This window comes from Talpa occidentalis, unplaced genomic scaffold (genome assembly GCF_014898055.3).
Source record: "Talpa occidentalis isolate TD23 unplaced genomic scaffold, MPIMG_talOcc4v2.1 talOcc4.5, whole genome shotgun sequence".
Taxonomy (NCBI): domain Eukaryota; kingdom Metazoa; phylum Chordata; class Mammalia; order Eulipotyphla; family Talpidae; genus Talpa; species Talpa occidentalis.
This window is the reverse complement of record NW_023604861.1, coordinates 21,704,956-21,730,659: the sequence shown is the minus strand read 5'-3', so window position 1 is coordinate 21,730,659 and position 25,704 is coordinate 21,704,956. Positions and strand designations below refer to the sequence as shown.

General features: G+C 33.0%; 1 protein-coding gene across 11 annotated transcripts in view; it reads right to left on the bottom strand.

Annotated features, from left to right (window-relative positions):
- MYCBP2 (MYC binding protein 2) overlaps positions 1-25,704 on the bottom strand; it is a 205,525-nt gene that overhangs the window by 144,876 nt on the left and 34,945 nt on the right. For all 11 annotated transcript variants that reach the window (XM_037528896.2, XM_054701446.1, XM_054701447.1 and 8 more), the window contains exons 5-14: positions 22,304-22,500; positions 20,364-20,606; positions 20,068-20,139; positions 18,754-18,850; positions 15,016-15,089; positions 14,734-14,872; positions 13,268-13,344; positions 12,095-12,299; positions 10,473-10,637; positions 7,900-8,058 (exon numbers count right to left, since the gene is read on the bottom strand). In XM_037528896.2, the coding sequence (XP_037384793.1) occupies positions 7,900-8,058; positions 10,473-10,637; positions 12,095-12,299; positions 13,268-13,344; positions 14,734-14,872; positions 15,016-15,089; positions 18,754-18,850; positions 20,068-20,139; positions 20,364-20,606; positions 22,304-22,500 (1,428 nt within the window). The remainder of the gene's footprint in view (positions 1-7,899; positions 8,059-10,472; positions 10,638-12,094; positions 12,300-13,267; positions 13,345-14,733; positions 14,873-15,015; positions 15,090-18,753; positions 18,851-20,067; positions 20,140-20,363; positions 20,607-22,303; positions 22,501-25,704) is intronic.

Sequence of the window (25,704 nt, the reverse complement as noted above, 5' to 3'; positions counted from 1 at the left end):
GAGAATTTAAAATTGCCGTGATTAAAAAACTGACAGAAGTCATAAAGGAAAACAATGATAAGGGAAAAATAATCAACGATCAGAAGAATGCAATTGAGTCCCTAGAGAGGGAAAACAATGGTCAGAAGAAAGAAATTGAGTCCCTAAAGAGGGAAGTAAAAGAAATGCAGGAGATCAAAGAATTAATGGAAGAACTAAAGAATTCTGGGAAAAGCAATGAAAGCAGAATAGATGAAATGGAAGAACGAATAAGTAATCTTGAAGACACAGAAATAAAAAGAACCAAAACAGAAAAGGAAAGAGAAGTACGAAGGAAAAAGAACGAAGAAAGACTTCGGGAACTATCTGACTCCATGAGGAAAGGAAATATAAGAGTTATAGGAATACCAGAAGGAGAGGAGAGAGATGTAGGAACAGAGAAAATATTCAAAGAGATAATTGAAGAGAACTTCCCAAATGTGAAGAAGGAGCTGAAAATTGATATACAAGAAGCAAGAAGAACACCAAACTTCCACGACGAAAGGAAAAATACAGCAAGACACATAATAGTAAAGCTCCCAAGAATCCAGGACAAGGAAAAAATAATGAAGCTGGCAAGAGGGAAGAAACAGATAACATTCAAAGGAAAGCCAATCAGGCTGACATCAGACTTCTCCGAAGAAACACTACGGGCAAGGAGAGAGTGGAGGGACATAGTCAACAGACTCCAAGAAAACAGATGCCAACCAAGAATACTCTATCCCGCAAAGCTCTCCTTCCTCTTTGAAGAAAGAATATGGACCTTCCCAGACAAACAGAAACTCCGGAATTTCATTGCAACTAAACCCCACTCCAAAATACTACAAGGAGTCCTAAAGCCAGAACCTCAGAGGACGAATAACAATGAAAGAAGGCCAAAAAAAAAAAAAGTTATTAAAAGAATAAATAAATAAAATCAAAGGAAAGGCAAACACAATGGCAAATACAGATGTTAACATATCAATATTAACTCTAAATGTAAATGGACTAAACTCTTCAATAAAAAGACACAGAGTGGCAGCCTGGATTAAGAAACAAAACCCAACCTTTTGCTGTCTCCAGGAAACACATTTAGCTACAAAAGATAAAAATAGGCTCAAAGTTAAAGGATGGAAAACAATCCTACAAGCAAATGGACCAAAAAAGAAAGCAGGAACAGCTATACTTATATCAGATAAAACAGATTTCAAACTCAAAAAGATAAAAAGAGACCCCAATGGTCACTACATTATGATCAAGGGGACAATACTTCAAGAAGAAATAACACTCATTAACATATACTCACCAAACGAAGGAGCACCAAAATATATCAGACAACTGTTGTCCTCTCTGAAAACAGACATCAGAGAAAACACATACGTAGTGGGAGACTTCAACACACCACTATCAACAATGGATAGATCAACAAGACAAAAAATAAGTAAAGAAACCAAAGCTCTAAATAAGGACCTAGAGCAATTAGGCTTAACAGACATCTATAGAACACTAAACCCCAAAAAAACGGAGTACACATTTTTCTCAAGCGCACACGGATCATTCTCCAGGATCGATCACATACTGGGGCACAAGACAAACATCAACAGATACACCAAGATTGAAATCATATCAACCATCTTTTCTGACCATGAAGGCATCAAACTAGAAATAAACCATAAAAAGAAGGCAAGGAACTTTCCAACCTCATGGAGATTAAAAACCACACTACTGGAAGACCATTGGACTAATGAGGAGATCAAAGAAGAAATTAAAAAATTTTTTGAATTGAACGACAAGGAGGACAATAATATCCTAAATGTATGGGATGCAGCAAAAGCAGTAATAAGAGGAAAATATATAGCAATAGAAGCTCACATCAAGAAACAAGAAAGAACGCAAAGAAACAACCTCATCTCGAAGCTCAAAGATCTAGAAAAAGAACAACAAAAAAACCCCAAAACCAGTAGAAGAAAAGAAATAATAAAAACCAAAGCAGAAATAAATGAAATTGAAACTAAAAAAACAATCCAAAAGATCAATGAAACCAAGAGCTGGTTTTTTGAAAAAATCAATAAAATAGACAAACCCCTAGCCAGGCTCACAAAGGAAAAAAGGGAGAAAGCACAAATAAACAGGATCATTAATGAAAGAGGAGAAATCACAACGGACACAGCAGAAATCAAAAGAATAATCAGTAACTACTATGAACAGTTATATAGAAACAAGTTTAACAATCTAGAGGAGATGGACAAATTCCTACAACTCTACAATCACCCAAAGCTAGATAAAGAAGAAATAGAACACCTAAACAGACCAATTACAATTAGCGAAATTGAAATGGTAATAAAAAACCTCCCCAAAAACAAAAGCCCAGGACCTGATGGATTTACAAATGAATTCTACCAAACATTCAGAGACGAATTAGTGCCTATCCTTCACAAACTCTTCCAAAAAATTGAGAAGGAAGGGACAATACCAAACACGTTTTATGAAGCCAACATTACACTAATACCAAAACCGAACAAGGACAACACAAAAAAGGAAAACTACAGGCCAATCTCCCTAATGAACACTGATGCAAAATCCTCAATAAAATTTTAGCTATCAGAATCCAACAATGTATCCATAAGATAATTCACCACGACCAAGTTGGATTCATTCCAGGGGCACAAGGATGGTTTAACATCCGAAAATCAATCAACGTTATCCAACACATCAACAAAAAGAAATATAAAAACCATATGATAATATCAATAGATGCTGAGAAAGCTTTCGACAAAGTGCAACACCCATTCATGATAAAAGCCCTTGAAATTCTGGGGATACAAGGAACATACCTCAACATCATAAAGGCCATCTATGACAAGCCAACAACCAGTATCATTCTCAATGGTGAAAAGCTGAAAGCAATTCCATTAAGATCTGGAACAAGACAAGGATGTCCACTCTCACCATTGCTTTTCAATATATAATACTGGAAGTCCTAGCCAGGGCAATAAGACAAGAGAAAGACATCCAAGGAATCCAAATAGGAAAAGAAGAAGTCAAACTATCACTATTTGCAGACGATATGATATTATACATAGAGAACCCCAAAAACTCCACAGAAAAGCTAATTCAACTCATCAATCAGTTCAGTAAAGTGGCAGGATACAAAATCAACACGCAAAAGTCAGTAGCCTTCCTATACACAAACAATAAATCTGAAGAAGAAGAAATCAAAAAGACCATCCCTTTTGTTATTGAAACAAAAAAAATCAAATATTTGGGAATAAATCTAACAAAAGAGGTAAAGGACCTATACAAAGAAACTATAAAACACTGTTAAAAGAAATAGAAGAAGACACAAAGAAATGGAGAGACATCCCCTGCTCATGGATTGGAAGAATAAACATTATTAAAATGGCCATCCTACCAAAAGCAATATACAGATTCAATGCTATTCCAATCAAAATTTCAATGTCATTCTTCAAAGAAATAGAACAATTATTGATGAAATTCATATGGAATCACCAAAAACCCCGAATAGCCAAAGCTCTCCTGAAAAAAAAAGAAGGGAATGGAGGCATCAGACTCCCAGACTTCAAACTATACTACAAAGCCATAATCATCAAAACTGCATGGTATTGGAACAAGAACAGACATACAGACCAATGGAATCGAATAGAAAATCCAGAAATAAACCCACAGATTTATGGTCAACTAATCTTTGACAAAGGAGCAAAGAATATGCATTGGAGCAAAGAAAGTTTATTCAATAAATGGTGCTGGGAAAACTGGGTCGCTACATGCAAAAGAATGAAGCTTGACCACCACCTCACACCATACACAAAAATCAACTCAAAATGGATTAAAGAACTAGACATAAGACCTGAAACCATAAAATATATAGAAGGAAATATAGGCGAAACACTACGTGATTTGCACATCAAAGACATCTTTACAGACACATCACCCAAGCAGTGATAGTGAAGGCAAAGATAAACAGCTGGGACTACATCAAATTAAAGAGCTTTTGCACAGCAAAAGAGACAATAACAAAAAAAAGAGAAACCCACCAACTGGGAGAACATTTTTGCACCCAACACTAATGATAAAGGACTGATCACAAAATCTGCAAAGAGCTGATGAGACTCAACAACAACAAAGAAAATAATCCAGTCAAAAAATGGGCAGAAGAGCTTAAAAGAAACTTCTCTGAAGAGGAAATGCAAATGGCCAACAGGCATATGAAAAAATGTTCAACATCACTTGTCATCAGGGAAATGCAAATCAAAACTACCATGAGATACCATCTTACACCAGTGAGAATGGCACATATTAAAAAAACTAGCAACAACAAATGTTGGCGAGGGTGTGGAGAAAAAGGAACTCTTCTGCACTGTTGGTGGGAGTGCAAACTGGTCCAACCACTGTGGAAAGCTGTATGGAGATTTCTGGACCTACTAAACATAGAGCTTCCATATGATCCAGCAATTCCACTCCTAGGTATTTACCCAAAGGACACAGAAACATCAATTCCAAAGAACACCTGCACCCCTATGTTTATAGCAGCACTGTTTACAATAGCTAAGCTTTGGAAACAACCCAAATGCCCAAAAGTAGATGACTGGATCAAGAAGATGTGGTACATATATACCATGGAATATTACTCAGCATTCAAAAAAGATAAACACATGCAATTTGCAGCAACATGGATGGGCTGGAAGGATCATGCTCAGCGAAATAAGCCAAAAAGAAAAAGAAAAATACCGGATGGTCTCACTCATAGCAGGAATCTAGAAAACTTAAATAAGGGACCAGGAAAATGAATAACTGTAAGAAAGTGAAAATCAAAATCAACAAAAAACTATGAACCAGAGACACTTTTAGGGGGCGGGGTGGGAGGGGAGGGATTGGGGTCAGAATGGGGGGGCTGCAATTGTATGGGGAATATAACAATAAAATTTATTAAAAAAAAAAAAATAAATAAATAAATAAAAAAAAAATAAAAATTAAAAAAAAAACAAAAAAAAAAAAAAACCTAAGATTAATAATCCAAGTAAATATACAAAGAAATGCTAAAATATAGAAGCAACAAAAATAAAATTAAAAATAGAAATTCTATTCCTAGAATTCTACTCCAAGAGAAAATAATACGTATTTCCACAGATAATTACGAGGCCAATATTAGCATAGCAACAACAATCATAATATACAAAACTAGAAACTACATAGCTGTCCACCACAAAAATAGAAAAGGTTTAGAAAAGGTGATATAGTCACATAATTTATTACTATACAATGATGAGAGTGAACAATCTATTTGTAACAATGTGGATGAAACTCATAAACATAAAGTTGACTGAAAAGAAATTAGACACAATTGCTACATAGCTGCAATTATATAAAGTACAAAAGTATGTAAAACTAATTTTGGCTGTCAACTGGAAAGGACCATAAAGAGAACTTCCTGGGTGCTGGTTACATATAATCTCTTGATCTGGGTGCTGACTACATGAAAATGTTTGTGAAAATTCATGAAGATTCACATTTTAGCTATGTATGTTTTTCTGCATGTATGTGGTTGTCTGAAACAACAAATAGAAAATTGCAAAAAATCCCAAGTGATAACCATCACATTGGCAAAAATCAATCTGTCAACACTAATTATTGAAGAGATGTTGAAAATCAAACTTTATTAATGAGAGTATATACTGGTACAATCTCTTCCAAGGGAAATTTAATAAAGCTAAAATCTACAACACAGAAATTACACTAAAGAAGATCTTACATGCTTGCCAGGAAACACGTACAAAGGAAGTTTTAAAATGATCTATAACACTGAAAAATTAAAAATAAACTCACGTGGCATCAAAAGTATAAACTGTTATATGTTGGTGATATGCCTTATTACACAAGTAACATGAAGCATCTAGATTTATATGTACCAACATAGATATATTTCAAACACAATGGTAAGACAGAAAAAAAAATTTGCAGAAAAATATGAAAGATTAGCACTTATAAAATGACACACTATTTTTATATGTAAAATCACTATATTTTCACATATAAAATATATGCAAACAAATATATAGAACATGATCAAAGGGATATTTGTCAAAATCATGATCATGCATGATTAGTTCTAAAGAGATTAGTTCTGATTAGTTCTGATCTTACAAGGGAAATACAGGACATTTAAATATTAACTATATATTTTTCAACTGAAAAATGATAACATGGTGGCAGATATGCACCTTTTTTCATTTCTGTATTATTTTCTGTATTTTTCCCAATATTTAAAAAAATCTTCAAAAATTTTACTTATGGGCCTCCCAGTGGCGCAAGCACCGCACTATGAAGCAATCCGTGGCCTCTGCAGCACGAGTTCGATCCCTAGCCAGCCAGGGAGAAACCCACACGGTGAAGCAGGCCTCTCCTATCTCGCCCACTGCTCCCCTCAGCAGTGTATTTCAGTCAGTCTGCCTGTTCTGTTCCCTACTCTGTTTCTGGTGAATCCTCTCACCCTCCACATCTCTGGCCTGTACCCCAGCTCTTGTATGCATAAATGAATAAATCTTTAAAAAAAAAAAATTTTACTTATGTTCCTTATAACTGCAAGCTGTTTTCCTTTGTGTGTCTTACTTTATTAGTCTGCTTTTTAATTCTCCACTTTAATTCTCCAATTACTATTGAGTGAAAAATTTCTTTTACAATTTTATTTAGATCATTGCAAAACTTATACTAAGAATCCAGAACATAGGTACACATGTATGCCAAATTTTCAGAGGTGTTTAAGAATAATAAACAATTCTATTTAACTATGAACACCTATGAAACTCATATAACACTGTGGGCACTTACAAAACTCATAATATGAATATATATTCTTATTATGTTTAGAAAACTAAACTAATTCTCTTATTTTTGTCCAAAATCGTGGTTTACAAGTTTATCAAGAAGAAAATACTTTTCCAATTTGGTGTAATCCATTTCTGTCTTTTGCTCTTTAAAAAAAAAAAAATCAATGTGCTTGAACAGACTTGCTTCAACAGTATTTTAAACACACACACACACACACACACACACACACACACACACACACACACGGTGAGGGTAAAAAAAATAGTAGACTCTTTATATCCAGATGTGTTTGCCATTAAGAAGCGCCCCACCAAAAGCTAAACTTGTTTTTGTTAATTGAAACAGATTTTAACATTCAAACTCATTTGTACTTCAGACACAGTTCAATGGTTACTTGTAATACTATTTGTTTCCAATTTTCCAGTTTCATTCAAAATTAAAAACAAAAACAAACAAACAAAATACAAAACAGAAATTGATGAAGGATACAGGAGAGCACTGATAGCAGGCAGAAAAATTTAGACTAAGAATTAAGTAGACACAAACTATTAAAAGAAAAAACAAACAGTATGTATGGGTTAGTATGAGAGTTAGGACTGGATACAGTACAGAAGGTGCATCAACAATTTAGCTCTTAATAAGGGGTCAAATATTCATTAGGATTATTCTTCATTCACAAGAACTATTTAAATTACAGACAAGGCATTCTGCTAAACAGATCATCATATTTTCCAGATAGACTGTCCCCAAAAATGGTTCCCACTGAAAGCAGGTGGTATAAAAAGAATTAATAATAACACTTACAAATGCTAACTCAGAGATTCTCTTATATTTTTATATAAAATTAAGAAAAACAAACAAGTTAGCAAGTTCGTTTGCTCAGAAATTAAAAATCTGTAAGTAATTAGATTATTCCAATACTGTCAAATAAAAAAATTCAGTGCTATTTCTAATTTACAAGTATGATATCAGAGGTTTACTTATTTGAAAAGTGTTCTTTTGAAAAGCTAATGAAAGGACAATACAAAATTTAATACCCACAGATTCAACACCTACCTTTCCCACCTTGGTTCATGGCACCAGTGTCTCGCCCACACTGTCCTTTATTATTTACACCAAATGTCCAAACTTCCCCATTCTTCATTAAGACACAAGTGTGAGCTTTGCCCATAGCTACCTGAGTTACAAAATGGCCCTTCAAATCTGTTACCAAGCCTGTAGAAAGGATACAAATTTGATTAAGAAACAACAACAAAGTCTTTCCTGAGGTCTAATAAATCATCAGTCTAAAGAGGACTATCTCAATGCATAACTTCTCATTTCTGAGGCAAAATAACTCACCAAAATGGGAAACAAGTAGTCAAAAGACTAGAAGGGAATCAGTAAATTAATTTTGTCATTTGGTAATGAAAACTCAAAAATCTTAAACTGTTACATAATTCTGATCTGGGACAAATTTTTTATTGTGGCATTAACTCAATCATGATCTCCTAAATGATTGTACTAAATGACAACATCTATCAACAATTCTCTAAAGGGTCATTACTTCTCAAACCTTGTGGTCTGATTACAAAGCAGCCCATGAATCATGTTCTTTACATGCTTTGACTAGCATCTGGCAAAATGGAGTGAAGCACTTACCAGAGTATAATGAAATAACATTGTTTTTGTAGACACCTGTGAGATTCTCCAAAGTCGTATTTCTCAATCCTTTCAAACCTACAATGCTTTCTTCAAAATCCAATACATAGCTACTTCCTAAACTTCACTTACATTACTTTCATTACACCTGTCACATGCAAGTACCATTCATTATCCTCTTAATATTTCTTGCATCAACTTTAACTTGAATGAAGCATTTTTAATCTTATCAAGTAGTAATAACCAAAATAAAAAATTGTTGATTATTTCCAAAAATACATTAAAATAACAACACTTCAAAAAAGTTAAAAGTATTTGTTTTATTTAAATTACAAGTAAAAGCATTCCTGTATCGTACACTGGAAGAACTATTTAACATTATTAGCTCAGATATCACTTGCTCAAGGTGATCTTCCCATTCACACTAGACAAGCTTAGGTCATTTTGTTAAGAATAACTTGAACACCCCCCCCCATTTATAACTTAGTTTACTTGAAAAAGAATGTATCTATATATAGCAACACCATTTATTATAACCAAAGAATTGTGCCAAAAATTTCATAAGCATTATCTCCTAAAATCTTGTAACAAACATATGAAGCAGGTAATATCTTCTGTTACTCTTAACAGGTGGAAAAAAAAAAAAATGACAGTTTCTGAAAAGTTAAGTAACTTAAGCTAGCTAGGCAAATAAAAAGTGGCATCACCAGGATTTGAATCAAGACCCATAACCATTAAGCTACATTTCTCTAATATTAAGTTCTATAATGGCCAACTACCTCTCAGATCCCAAAAATGAAAGGGATCACATCTGTCTGGTTCACTAATCCCCTACATATTTTCTGTGCTCAATAAAAATATATGTTGGAGGGCCTCCCTGGTGGTGCAAGGGGTTAAGCACCATACTGTGAAGCAATCCGCATCCTTTGTAGCACAAGTTCGATTCCCGGCTGCAACCCACATGGCGCAGCAGACCACTCCTAACTCGCCCACTGCTCCCCTCAGCAGTGTACTTTGGTCATTTCGCTGTTCTGTTCCCCACTCTGTCTCTAGAATCCTCTCACTCCCCGCATCTCTGGCCTGTACCCCAGCTCTTGTATGAACAAATAAATAAATCTTTTTAAAAAAATCCAAGAGGATTTCAGCAAGCAATAGTTATAGTGAGTATTATTTTCAAACTAAACATGAGCCCACCCCGAAAGTTTGATTCACTGACAGTTGAAGCCAACTCACATTATTATATGGTACAGTTCAACATAATAATTACTAAAAATGTTCAACATATCACCAGCATAAGACAATCAAACTTCCAATTGTAAACTTCATTAATTCTGGTTTCCTTTTTAAAGAAATTCATAGGCTTTGCATATTACCTCATATAAAATCCTTCTTGTTGGGTTGCCACAATCATTAAACTCATTTCTAAAACTAAAAAGAAAACCTAGCAAACAAATATGATGAGTATGTGAGATCAGAAGTCCATAAATACAAAATCCTTTAGTTGGCTAGTTCTATCCCTCATATCCACTACTTAAGCTGTTGGTTTCTCAGTCTCTCAACATGTAATTCTTGAGACCCTACTATGTACTAGACACTGAGCTAGGCACTGGGGGATTATAGTAAATAAAAGAGAGTCTTTCCCCAACTACCTACTAGGGGAGATAAATAAATCATTAATTATAAACCAGGTATATTATGCAAATCACTTTACAGGGGCACTAGCCAAAACATGTCACGTAAACATCTGAGGATAGGAAAAGTTTTCCGGAGAAACTAAGGGCTAAGGGAGAGCTGTACTAATAGAACCCATGATTGACTAAATAAAACTGGCTCCCAACAATGTAACAGGAAAGAATCACAAAATGTTATTATTTGGCAAGAAACATGAAAAATGTAGGCAAAGTGTTAATTTTCTAGACTTATTTTGTAATACATAATTTCTAATATTGAATTTTCTTTACATAAAAGTTAAATGGTATTTAACTTACTTGAACTATCAGAGTAAATGGCATCTTTTCCAAACATGTATAGCTCTCCATCTTTAGAAATAACAGAACTACTTCCATTATTGCAGGCTGTATACACCACAATCTTCCCTTCCATCTTAATTATCTTTTTAGGTTTATAGGGTTTTGACTGTCGTCTGCTTTTAGCTTAAAAACAAACAAAAACAAAAACCCAACAAAATATAATTTAAGGCATCTATGTACAAATAAAAACAATGGTTTGTATATAAAGTGCAAGGAAAAAACATTATTTGCATTTATGGTAGGCTTTCTTTCTCCCTCCCTATTTGTTATTTTCACAAAGCCCTGGGTTTCCAAACAAGTCAGTTAAAATGAGTCAAGATGCAAGCCTCACCTGGTTAGTTAATGTTTAGGGATTCAGATACTCTTCTTTGTAGCACAGTGAAATTACTAAAAAAAAAACGCCAATTTTTCTACAAGTTTCTAGAGAGCCCAATCTCTGTATTGGTTATTTACTTTATCAACAGCATTCAATTATCACATATATATGTATTAAAATATTTAATATATAAATATATTATGAGTCCCTTTTCTCTCAAATTAATATATATTTTATTCCTAAGCTAGATGCTGGAAACAAAATCAGTTCTGTATTCATTCAGCACATATTTACTAAGTAGCTATATGTAATCAATGAGAGATTGCAAGAGAGGGAAATAAAGTCAAGGAAAAAAGGGAATAAATTTAAATGTAAGAGCTTCAAGCAGACTTTGCGCTTAAAAACTCCTGAAATGAGCAAGGATAAGAAAATAACAACTCCTTCAGTCAATGCTGTTCTTTAATGACTTAGAATAAAAACATATTGCTTACTGGGTACAAATCTAGGACTTGAAATATTTTATTTTTCATATAACATGATCCATATACATCTATGGCAATTAAGTTATCTGTTGTTCAAGGAAAGAAATAGTAATGTCCTCTGAATGCTAAAAGGAACCTTCAACATTCTTAAACTGAAGTTTCTGACAGATGGTAGTAAACGCCATGGCTATTTTAATGTATTTTTTTTTTTCAGGGTAAGTTTTACTTACACATGATTTTTGCATAGAAATGTTAACTTCAAACCTAAAATTCAGCTACCCCCACTGTGCTATAATGTATAAAGTACAAAAGAAGTTACAAGAAGATAAAAATGTTACTGTGAGGAAGAACAAAGAGATACATAAAGAAGAGATAAACAAAATGGTTTATTTTTTCATCATAAATACCAAAAAGAACAGTGATCTAGAACTGACATTATTACACAAGGTTATACAGGTTTACTTCATTCTTAACTATATATTTCTTCTAAAGTTTTAAGTTACCTAAAATAATATATTGGTATAAATTTTTCAAAAAAATTCCAACTGACAAAATAGGACAAGCACATAGGTTCAGATGAATAACCATGTGTCCATGAAGCATGTAACATTTACTCCAAAATAAAATCACCAGTTCTTTAATAAGCAGCATAAACATCACTAAATATGCCTACTGTAAAATCCTCTATTAACTTGAAGAAGTTAGTGTTATTTAAATTGCTATACATTATGCTAATAAATGCAACAGTATTTTGACTGAATCCTAGTTGATGAGACACTTACTTGACTCTCCATCTTCTCCTTTACTAGCAGATCCTGTAAAGAATATGCTTCCATCTTCTGCAACTAAAAGGGCATGAGAGCCATCATGTCCAACTGAGAAGTGTACAATCTTTGGAGATTTTGTAATTGGCAGCTCAACCCATTTTCCTGCTGAAGGGCCACCTTGTTTGATTCCAAGACTTTGGTACTTGCCTGTGTAATATATCTTTATATATACAAAAAAAGAGTAAGGAACAAGGGAGGGACCGTGGGGAGAAGGAAAGAAAGAAGGAGGGAGAGACAAAGGGAAGAAAAGAAAAAGGAATTATTATGCCTCTTGGAGTAAACAGTATACCAGGTTTCACCTATTATTTAATATGAATAATTTTAAGCACAACTGGCACCATTTTGATAAATTTAAAAAAATTTCATGTTTTATTAAAAGATAAAAATCAAAAGAATCCAACTGTCTTTGTATATTATACAATTTCTGTGAGCAGAAGAGGAGAAAAACAGGCATGTATTTCAAAATAAAAACAGTTCATAATAATTTTTTTCATATTTGCTCTAGATACTTAAAATGGGAATATCCTAAATAGATATGAACAAACACACTTCATAATTACACTTCAAGCTTACAATAATAGGAAATTCCTACAATGCTCAAATTTTTTCCCAGTATAAAAAAGATTTACATACAATCTTCCTGTATTTGCTTAGCAATTCAAATTTTGGAATTATGTAACCATCTTATTTTATCTATACACCCACTAGATAAGAAAGAAGTTTCTCTCCCTATAGACTACCTCGACAACTATAATTTAAGAATACATGCCCCTACTTTCTCCAACTTCTAGTCTGTGTATTTCCATACATTTAAAGAAATTTGCAATAGATATCTTATTTATCAAAATAAGTATGCAAATTCACCCATACCAAAAAATTACAAAGGTCTCCATAATAAAAATTATTTGTAAAAATATAACATTTTATAAAACTTAGTTTTATATTCTTACATGTCGTAGTTTTCTTTTTAAAAAAATACTATTGCAACATCAATAAAATTTTACCATATAATTTTAAATGAAAATTAAAGTGATCATGCCTAAACATGTAAACCGTATAAACTAATTACCTGATAATGCCAACTATCTTTGAAAACAGAGAATTTTTAATCCTAAAAGAGTAATTTACCTTTCCATTTGCTGTTTTCATTAGTGCAAATTCTCGTCCTGCACCAAGAATTGCTGACTCTTCATCAAATCCTGTACCTAATAATATTAACAAGACTAATAAATACTACTATTTAATATGAATACTTTCAAGCATAATTTGCACTATTTTGATTGTTTAAAAATGACAAAATGTGAATTTTTTAAAATATACTAGTATAAGATATATACTAGCCAAAGACAGATAAAGGCGTTATAAGCTTCCTCAGTTGTTCTAAACTAATGCCAATTTATTTTTTTAATTAAAAAAATATGAATCAGTGTGAGCAATATTCCTGATTTAATAAATAACCAAATTTTCACTGAGCATCTATTAGGTTCAGGCATTATTATCTGTAACATGCCCTGTCCTAATTGATCCACACAACTATATTGGCTGGTTTATAAATAAACAAACATAAACCTTGGTGAGGTTTGTCAGATACAGGGTTCATTGGGTTTGAATAATGCTATGCCATTATTCGAATTAAGGTATTTCTGATTCTCTGTTTCATGATTTTCCCACAAAAGAACATTTCATATAGCTATTCCATGAATCTGAATAAATACGTTTGCATATACACAAACAGATCCCTATGCATACTTTCAAATGGTAAAATTGTAAGCAATTATATATGCCAATTTTATAATTTTGTCTAATTGCACAAGCTATTAATTCATTTATGGATTTTTAAAATTTAAAAACTATAATTTTAATGTTTTTATATGAAAGAATTATAAAAACATTATATAAAATATGCAAATTAAAACACTACAGTTCAAGCTTATTAAACTTAATGAGAAACAGTCAAAAAAGATGGATTTTGCATAAAACCCCACAGTTTAAAAACGGCACTATTAAATCTAGAGTAGCATGGCAAACCAAAACAGAGACCCTAGTGAGAACTAGAGCTCCTAATTTTTACTATGTCACCAAAAGTATGCTGGGCCCAGAAAATACTCTGCAGTTATCTATATTTCTATGACCAAATAAAAGATTGTCAGCTAGGCCAATTACCATTTCACAAACTATGACTATCCTGAAAATCTGTTCAAATAAAATTTCAATGAGAGAATTATGCATATTATTGTAGTAATATCTACAAAAGAAGTTTCCAAATTTTAAACTGAATAAAGATGGAACACAGTTATGTCCAAAAATACTATATAGCTATAGTTCTTATCAAACATAAGTTTATTTTCTTTTGCTCTATTCAAAATGAAAAAGGAGAATTGTCACTTCCTTAAAATCATCTTCAAATATCATACTTTACCTAAAGGTTGTATTTCATTTTCAAGCACACATACTAATTCCTATGTGTGCTTTACAATAATAACAAAAGAGCTGTTAAAATAGCAGTTACACTGCTTAAAACACAATGTTAGCTCTTAAAAAGTAGATAAACACAAAATTAAAATATGGGAGAAAGGCTTATTTGACAGTCTTACTTATAATATGCAAGTCCTTTTCCAGATCAAATAGTGAGATACCACAGGCATGTAAGCATTTTCTGGCTAGTTTAAGTTGTAATTCTTGTTGTAGCACAGGTTCAGTGCTTGTGGCAAATATTCTGACAACAAAGCCATCCTAAAAAAAATAAAATATTCATAGTATTATGTTGCAAAAATTGGGTCTTTTATGGCTCTGTACACTATATAATAAAAACAAAATACTTTCAGAGAAAAGGATTCCATTTACACCAACTATTCATGATTCAGAGTACTACTTACATCTCTTGAAGCAGCTATCTGATTAATATATTCTCCATCGGTGAATAAAATATTTTGACCTTCAGTGTGGCAATCTGCGCAAAAGGAACAAAAAGTAATTATATTACAAAAGGAACACCTTACAAAATGATTTTACTCCTCTGTTGAAGTCAGAATGAGAGTTCTCCACGCAATAAGGATAAACTTAAACTCAAAGGGAGACTGTGCTTTTTAATAAAAAATTACAAATGAGTGGAAACTGAAAAACTGAACTAATAACATTCATTACACTTCCTGTTTACAAATATAAATCTTCCATAATCAAGGACCTGAGAGCACACCTAACTTCAAAATAAATTAGTATTAGATACAATCTGATAGTAAACATGCACCATGATGAGCACACTATAATACTGGTTATAATCATTTCAATACAATCACATGCAAGGTAGGCAACACTCTATCCTCAGACATACACCACAGTCATTAGTGTCACAGAAAAATACAGATAGACCTAAACCTTCTGTATTTGGAGCCTACGGTGTCCAACACAGATATCCCTTGCTTTATCACATAGATAATATTCAAAACTGGGTATAGAGTTCCAGTTAGAAGTTCAATGTTTATTACCAGAACTTCTAGCACTTACCATGCTCTATACTTTTTAAAAATTCATCCTTCACAGAATAGACAGATCTTTCCTTTTTTCTATAAGTCATCACATATTTTGGCTAGAATACCAATTCTGTAGATACTCTATAGATCTTTGTGAAACAGTGCACTATATACTTTGATCAAAAGAATACACAAGGCAATTACAAGGGATACCAGTGTCACAGAAGGACCACTGGGACATATGTTAGTGATTGCTGCTAAAAAACATGAAACTACAAGCAAAATCAACATCTAAGTATAAACTGTATCCTTTTGGAAAAACAAATGTTCAGCAAGCAAGTATAAAAGCACACACACTTCCCAAAATAACTGCAGAGAACTAGGATGAATCTCTCCATTAATCATAATACCAAAAAAATAGTATTTCATGTCTATTTGCACCTGAATTAACAAAACATAATTTCTATTTTGGAATGCAGTAATGGAGCCCACCCAAAAGAGTTGGATTACTCCATATCTTTGCCCAGGAGCTTCATACTAGCATACTTCCTTATTATAAATACGCAAAACACAGGCAGACCCTTACCAAATAGAGAATTCAGTGCTCACAAACTGGAAATAGAAACTGGGAGACAAGGCCCACTGGTAGCCCAAGACACTTGGTAATCAAAGAGAGGAGAAATCGAAAGAAAGAGTTCCTAGTCCACTGTACAGAATACAAAGAGGCGCAAGAAAGATGCTTCTCAAGCTCTAAGCAGTAAGATTTTAAACTAAAAAGCAAAGAAGAAAAACTCATTATAATTTCAGATAAATGCAGGGGTGAGGAGTGAAGCGGCGCAAGAAGAGTAGCAAAAACCCTCATGATCTCAGGCAACCTGAAGACATGAAGAGCAAATGACATAAGAATACAAAATAAAAGGTATGTCAACATAAAAAAGCTAAAATGACAATTAATGGGGGAAAAAGTATTTTCAGTTCATCAATACTAGGTTGAAATATTTATAAAATAGATTAAAAAACAAGTTCGAACATGAAGTTCAAGGAATTACCAGATTTATGTCAATTTTAAACATGGTATTCACTGCCAAGTATGAACCTGACAATTCACTTCTGCTCCTTCTTAATGGAGAAGCTGCAGAGCAGCATTGCCCTGGGAGTGGGCATGGGGAGGTGGGGGGAGTACTATTAAAGAAATCACAGTCCAGGTGAAAGAAATGGCAAAATGACAACAGACTTCTTCAGGCTTGAGGATGAGTCTTCCTGCTGTGTGATTTCAAAAAGATTTTCTTTCTCCTTTCTTTATCCATCATGTGATGCTACAACACAGCATCTTCAAGAAAGTATCAAACAACATCTGCCAGGTCAGAAGAGGCAACATAGGGCTATCCTCCCAAAGTCTGGTTCATTCTTCACCATGAATATGATACATATTTATAAAACAAAGAAAACCATACTAGCATTGTTAAAAGTTGCATTGTATATACTAAAAATGATGTAAAGAAGTAAATAAGGACATTAACAAATCAGTTTCTATCATGGTAGGACAAATAAAACACCTATAGGAAGACCATTTCAATCACAATCTATTAAATGATTAGGGTTTTACAGAAGTAAATCCTTTCTATAATATCCATCTGTTGGCATATGGGGGCAGGGAAGGAGTCTCGTAATTTTTCTTCCAGGACATCATCTTAAAATCACTTACATATAGAGCAATAGGGATGCTCACTATAATGGACTGTAATTTATATGGAAAAAATGGAAGGAACTTTCACTATATATATCAACAGAATATATTTTATAACAATAAAATGATGTAGAAAATTATTTAATGGCCTGGAAATATATTCAGAATATATTAAGTAAAAGGGATAGGTTAAAAAAATATTATGTGGCCTAAGATCACTTTTTTACAAATACATAAGTACATAAATATACAGGAAAAATACACGTCAATATGTTAATAGTGTTTAAATATGGGAAGGTGGTTATCATTAATTTTGATACCAATATAGCAAATCTGATTTTTTTAATATATTTTATGTGTATATATATGGAAAGCACATATTATTAATGTATTTATTGTGGTAGTGGTGGTGGTCATGATGATTGTGGCCCAGGTTTTGTGATGACTTAAAAACCCTGTAGACATATCTGAAAACAATTATTTACAAATTTGCTTTAGTAAGTCATCTATTTTCCAGATTTGTTTTCTTTGTAAAACAAACATGAAATGTGGTATTTACTCCTTAACATGGTATTATGTACAGTAATTTGGACACACATGTACACTGAATAAATGTGTGATGAATTTATAAGAATAATTAAAAATTAACAAGCATCCTAGAAGCAATTCATTTCAACATATTCTTCAGAAGTAGTTCTCAATCATTTTAAGGTAGCCAAGTGCAAAGAAGTAGTATTGCTGTTTACCATGTCTTTGATAGACACATTAAACATTCAAGATTTTAGTGTAAATAAACTCCTTTAGAAAGCATAAAAGACATAAGGAAATTCAAAGACCTGAAAATGGAGAACATTTTATGTATTTTCCCAGTGTTCCACAAAATGTGAGATTCACTGCCTTAGCATTTAGACAGCACAGTGATCTGAGTGATAGATGAACTTAAAGCAAAATGAATTTTTGTCCAAAGTGCCTATAAGACTATTATTAAAATGTTTAAATCATGGAACTTAAAAAAAAAAATCCTGACCCTAAAATCTCTCTCAAAACCCTTTAAAATAAAGAGGAAAACCCAACGGGCACTGTTATATATACCAGAAGGTTCTATATATCAGGCTATCATATAAGAGAATCATTGATGTGGTTTTAGTAAGAGCAAAAAGAAACATCATCTTTCTAATTAAAAAGTTGACACAGTCTTGGGATGCAAATGAAGAGATCAGGCTGCAGAATGGCGATAATTTGAAAACAAACAGTAAAACACTTTATACTGTATTTCTGCTATCTGTGATCCTCACATGCATTAACTTTGTATAGATTACAAAATGTTTTGACTCTCAAAATTTAAACCTATCTGTAAGCAAGCACTATTCCTTGCAAATAATTTAGACATATGACCTGACATGCAGATCTCATAAAATCATCTGTGAAGAAAATAAATGACTAGTTCAGCAACATACCTGGTAACATTACAGTACCATCCTGCTCCAGTGTTTCAGGGCTTATTCTTATGGCTGTCATGCTGTGGTTATTCACATCTCTATACAATAAATAACCCTGATGACAACAAAAAATTTTTGCTATGTTGTGTATTAAAGTATTTCTTCATTACCAACCAAGCAAGAAAAGAAACCGCATAGGCCAGCATTAGAATTTTTTGAGAAATAATACATCAAAATCGATGTCTAAAACAGATTAAAGATTAAAATTACAAGAACATGGGCTACTTTAATAGGGAAGAAATTGTACAACTTGGGTATCAAGTTATCCTATTATTTTCTCACATATATTTGATACACTACACAGAAACTACACATATTTTGCTCAAAATTGTTCAATTATTCACCAAATAATTAAAATGACCACTGTTATTTTAACAATATTTTATGGGGGAAAACTGGATTATTTAGATTAATACTTCAAAATGAACACAGAAGTGGTCTTAAATGAAGTGATACGCCACGATATTTTTGAATAATGTATTTTCCATAGCATTATTTTTTTATATCCATCTACAAAAAAGCTTGGCCTTCACCTCTCAGGAAGGGATAGTATAGAAACAAATACTTCTGGCCCTTTGCTCATCGTTCACTTGCTTCTCTCTATGGGAGGAGGAGTGATGAATCTAGTTGCTGACACTCATTTAGCCAAGTCATTCAGGTGATGGGATCACAGCATTAGGAAAGCTATCACTGTCTGTGGTGATACTCTCACCCTCCCTGGGGCAGTTAAATACTGAATACTGGGCAAGCAAAACACTATTCCTTGGAAGACACTGATATAGACTTAGAATGGAGGAGTTTTTGGTTTTGTTTTTTAAATTTCTTTTTTCTTTATTGAGGTAACATTGGTTTACAACATTGTATTTGATTTAGGGGAAAAGGCTCACCCTTCTCAGATAAATTACCATAACACCCTCACCATCAAGGTATCCATAAATCCTTTACCCTAGGTCATTGGGCCCCCTCCTCCCTCTCCACACCCTTCTAGCAGTTTTTATTTTGCAGACATATTTTTAGGGCTTGTTTTGGTTTAGTTTTTTCAGAATGGAGGAGTTTGTGATAACAGCTGGGCCTTAAGACATAGAAATATTACCAGTTCAGAGATGGTAATGACAAAGGTGGTTTCTGATTATTATCTAGAGGTTCACTTGGTAAATCCAACAGAAGATACTCTTAATTTCAAATTACAGTTAAATATCAAAAGATCAAATAAGTTAACTAACTGTCCAAAGTCACACGTTTAAAAAAAATTGATTTTGGATATTCTCCTACCTGAGCATACCCTAACCATGACTTTTTTTCTTTTCTGTTTCTGATGCGAGATGTAGAATTATATATATGCCCCTGTAAAATAACAAAAGTTAGTCTCTCAACAGTTCCATAATTAATAATCAATGAAAAATAACACAAATGAAAGAATGACATTTAATGCATGTTTCCTTCACCACTTTTAAAGAAATACTACCAAATAAAATTAGATGGTACTCTAAAAGTAAAGCAAGAAGAAAACACAATTCAGTATGGATATAACTTCTGCTGTGATTAAAAGCTGTAAAGAATTACATTACCCTAACTGTTCCACTGTATCCAGAACCTATTTTGTATAATCCATCCTTGCATAAGAGATAAAGAAAAAATCCATCATTCTGAAGTAGACATTGATCATCTTCATCAACACATATTTCTTTTAATGGCCACTTGTGCATTAAAGCTGCTTTCTTAATGCCATTGCTAAACCAGTCCTGAATTTGAATTTTTCCCACCAACACTGCCTGGACACTTCTCTGTAGTGAATTCAGTATTGTTGGCACCTATTTGAAAGAGAAGGGGAAAAAAAGACATATTTAATTGTCTTTGAAACACAAAACAGACAAAATATTTTAGTAATACATCATTATTAATAAGAAAATAAATTTCCTTCAATGATCATCAGCAAAATGTGCCCTGACTACAAAAAGCAAACCTCAAGCAGGCCAAGATAAAAATATCAAATCCAAACGATATTAATTTATGGCTTTTGACCAAAAACACTGAAATATCCATTATTTTCCAAAACACCAGGAAACTTAAACTATTATTTTATGTTTTGTAAGCTAAAACAGATTAGTAAAATGTATGAATCCTGGACATAAAAAAATCATTTGTTGTGTACAAGCCAAAATGATACCTCTTGTAAGATATGTATAATCTTTAATGTTTCATGATAATGAAGCATAAAATTAAGTATAAGGGAAACAGTAGTACTTCTACAAATGAAATAAAATTTCTTGTTTCTCTTCTGCTTTGCTAATACCCTAATACCATTAACATTAATGATTTTTCAAAATATAAAAATCTGTGTATTCATTCAGCATTCATTTAACCAAAATTCTGTCTACACACCCCAACACTAACCCATCTACCTTCTGGACCGGCCAATTTCAACTTATCATTTAGATCTCACCTTGTATCTGCTGGGGTAATCCTACATGAAAATAAATTGCATGTATGCCTAATAAGCTCATGTGTTTGAACTTATTTGATAAATGATATCTGAATGTTTGTGTTTCTATATTTTAAGCATACATTTAAGTTAAAATATTGCCAAACCCCCAAAGCACACCTGCAGAGTGCAGTTTGAAAACAACTGCATTAGGGGAACTTCAAAATAAATAGTTTGTAAAGAGGAAAAAAAGATTTCAGATATGGAAGAGGGAAAAAATAAAAATTGAAATTTAGAGTCAAGGGACTGCTCACATGTTTGACAAGGAGAGTTCAACATCACTGAATAAGTCACAGAATAAGTCACCCGTTCACTATCTTTGCCCTGCTGATAACAGGATAGAGGCAGCTTTTCCATCTGTTCTGTAGGCTGTTCAAGGGCAGAGAAGAGCACCTAATAGAGACTTAAAACTATAATTTCTTACTAAATTTCCAGAATAGTTCAAAAAAATTACATGAAATTTGCCTACAAGGAGGATTATAATCCCCACCATTAACAAAGGAGAAAAACCTGTTTCACAATCAGATATTTAAAAGCACAAAATGTGGTATTTGAAGTTAAATAGCTCAAAAACAAAAAACTATAATAAACCGATCAAAACTATAGTAGAATTCTACCATATCCTACTCTTTCAACAGGGAACAGATATTTAGAAACTATGAAGACATTCCGTTATTGAAAATTCAGGGCAAGATGGGAGGTGTGAGTAGACAATGCAAAGAAAGGGAGGCAGTGTAATAAGACAAAGAGCATGTTAGAAATGTCAGAGTTTTTAGCAAATTTCAATTTACTTGTGAATTTTTCATTTTCTTAAATTTCACTTAATACTACAGTTAAACACACATGTAGAATAGCCCCAAAAAATGAAAATTATTTCTATATCAACTTTAAACAAACCAAACCATTATACTGCATATGAAAAAACCATTATTCTGAGTAAGCAGGAAATTCTTATTGACAGAAATTGAGATGAAATTTGCAACTTGGCATCTTAGAAATTTCCAAATAGCTACAAATATGAAATACCTGAATTGTTTGGCAAGCGTGGCTGCCGTTGTTGGTGAGAATAGCAGAGATAGCCTGAAGTGTCCTTCCTGTTTCTCCCCAAGAAGCCACCAGACTAAAGAGGCAAGCACAGGAAAGTGCTGTCAGAGACTGTCCTGTGCTGTCATTCATTCCAGTGCTTCGAACAGTGATTTCCAAAAGGAGCTGGAAGAGAGATTCTGTGGATAAAATAGAACTCAATTATAGTCATTCAACATGAAGGACATATGTACTTGTTTGTTCATACTTTGCTTCATTATAAAAAAATTTTAAGGCAGCTAGGAGACTTTCTTTTCATTCGTTCCTTTCTTGTTATCCTCTTTCCCCAAAGTAGAATATTTATATAAAAAGAGCCTTAGATAACATTTCATTCAACTGCTTATTTCTGTAAATGAAGAAACGGAATCTGTCCAAAATCATTTTAAAAACTTGCCTTGAAGCAGTCACATATTCAGGAAATACTATCAAGTAATGGACTTATTCGTTGGACTTATTTTACATTTTATAGGGAAGAATATAGGTTTCTAAAATGTTAAGTGTTCTGGAAATTATGCATTTATTTGTAAAACAATACAACATACAAAACACGTTATAATGTCTTTACTATAAATGCTGGTTTTATTGCTGCCACAATTGCAAGTCACAGTTACAGTGGAAGCATGCGATTTATTTTGTACTGTAGAAAAAACCTCGAAGTCAACAGAAGACATACCTTCTTCCTTAATCCATGCTATCCCACCTCCTAACTGGACTACTAAAATGTGTTTATAAGTTAGCTCCTACCATTCACTTTGTGCCCTGTGGCCAAAAAATTGTTAAAACCAGATTTTAAAAGATCTTAAAGGATTTTTAAAATCTGATGTTCTACCTAAAATCTATTTACTTGGTTAGTTCCTTCCTACTACTCTCCCTTTTCTTTTTCCTGCCTTTTCTTCATTTGTCTATACATCCTTTAGTTTTTCCTTTTTTCTATCTAACCTTCCCTCTGCTTTTCACGTCAACTGTCCTTCCTTTCCTCCATCACTTATTTTCTCCTTCTTCTGTTTATTTTTCCTTCCATTATTATTATTATTCTGCCCATTTATCTCTTAATCAGCAAATATTTACAGAATTCTCTTTGTATATTAGGAACTATGCCAGGTTGGTGTGTTACATTGGCAAATAAGACAATGAGTATCTTTACCATCAGAAAATTTAAATTCAAGTGAAAGAAAGCTGTTGAAGCACTATGTAATACAGAATTTTTTTTTAAGTCTGAAAAGACAGTGACTTTCCATTCCTCCTACAACAATAACCAGACTCCTTTAACATGGTCCCTAAAGTTCCATATGATCAAGTCCCTGACTCCTTCTTCACTTATGACAGAGTACTGCATCCTCCCTTCACTTTGCTATTCCAGTCAGTCTTTTTCCAGTCATCATTCTGCCTGTTTCAGATCTTACTACATGTTGTCCTTTCTGCCTAGAAACTTGGTTAACTCCTTCCTACTCATCCTTCAACTCTCCTATTTTTAAGGAAGCCTGTTATAGTCTCAGAACTCTAACTTGCCCCCATATATTTACCCACATTTGTAATCACATGTGTTCAACTGTTAGAGATGCTAATCCTTAATAACAGCAATGATGTTTTTATTAATCATCCCATGTACTCTTACCTCAGAACACAGGAGATACTATTATTACATTTAAGTGAATATTTGATAATATATATTCTAATTAATTTAGAAAGATGGAAAAACAGCAGAGAGAGACCATAAGCACTGAAAGGATAGTAAAAAGAGACCAAAAATAGTATAGCAATATTTGAAGCAGTTAACAAGAAAATAAACAAATTAATCAGATCAAAGTTTTAACAGACAAATGATTAAGCTAAGGAACACATTATATATTAAAAAACCAGTACTAAGAACAAGCGTTACTTGAAAAAGAATAAAGGAAAGGGACTATTTATGTACAAACTGGGTACATAAGAAAGTATATAATAACTAATAGAAGACAACAAAATGGTAAAAGATCCAGGAGGAAAGAAAAACATGTTGTTCAAAGTAAGAAACTTTGAATAGTAAAGAGGTTTTAGTGGCAATTTAAATACTTCAACTATTTGCTAATTGACAAGTCAGAGTTCAGAATAACTAGCAAAATATTCTTTAATTAATTAGCCTCTCTGGTAAAATGTTGTGAAGCCAAGCAGTGCAGTACAATAGTAATATGATCAATAACCAACAAGGTGGCTGCTTCTTAACATGACAGCTTTTATTTGGTATCAACAGTTCAATAAGTGGGGAGGGTATTTTTAAAGAAATCTTCAGTTTGTTTTTATGGCTAACATCCCTATTTCCCTACTAAAACAAAACAACAGAAAATGAAACACAAAATCTAATCAGTATACATGATCAAAAATAATCTGACATGGTTCAATTAGGTTGCAATTAGGCCATCATATACAGATCTAATAAAATCCAAATAGCCAAGAATAGAAAAGAGAATCAAACCCTAGTTCCGATCAGTACTAAGGTCACCAAATTGGCAGCTTTGGCATCACCCAGAATGTTATTCCAAATGCAAATTCTTAGGTCCCACTCAATCCTACTGAATCAGAAACTTGTATTAGATACAAATTACAAGTTAATGCTTGAGATTTTGAAATCTCAAGCAATCTCTACTGTCTCTGAAGGTCAATGCTTAGTGTTAGAGAATAGCAATTAGCCAATTTTAAAAAGTATGCTTCCATCTCTATTTCTATTCCTAAATAACTTTTTTTTTTTTCCTAAATAACTTTTAAATAAGAGCTCCTACCTTGCTTATGTGATTCTGTGTTGAGCCTAGATTACTGGCATGAAAGGCGGGAATTCATAAAATTCAAATACACAAATACTTAAAGGAAGTTCCTACTGATTCAGAAGCTTTACCCATAACTAAAATAGATTTTTATTTATGATGAATACAAAAAGGATGCTGTCTCTGTTTAGAAACTAATTGTTCCCTTTTTTGCTACTTCTTTGATTGTGTAAAATAACATATGAAGTTAGAGAAAGCAAATATTAATGTCTTTAATGGGGTTTTTAAAATTTTTTTTTAATTTTTATATTCCCCATACAATTGCAACCCCCTGATTTTGACCCCAAGCCCTCCTTTGCCCACCCCCCTGCCAAGTGTGTCTCTGGTTCATAGTTGTTTGTTGATTTTGATTTTTTTCTTTCTTGTAGTTATTCTTTTTCTTTTTCCTGATCCCTTATTTAAGTTTTCTAGATTCCTGCTATGAGTGAGACCATCGGTATTTTTCTTTTTTTTTTCTGGCTTATTTCGCTAAGCATGATCCCTTCCAGCTCCATCCATGTTGCTGCAAATTGCATGTGTTTATCTTTTTTGAATGCTGAGTAATAT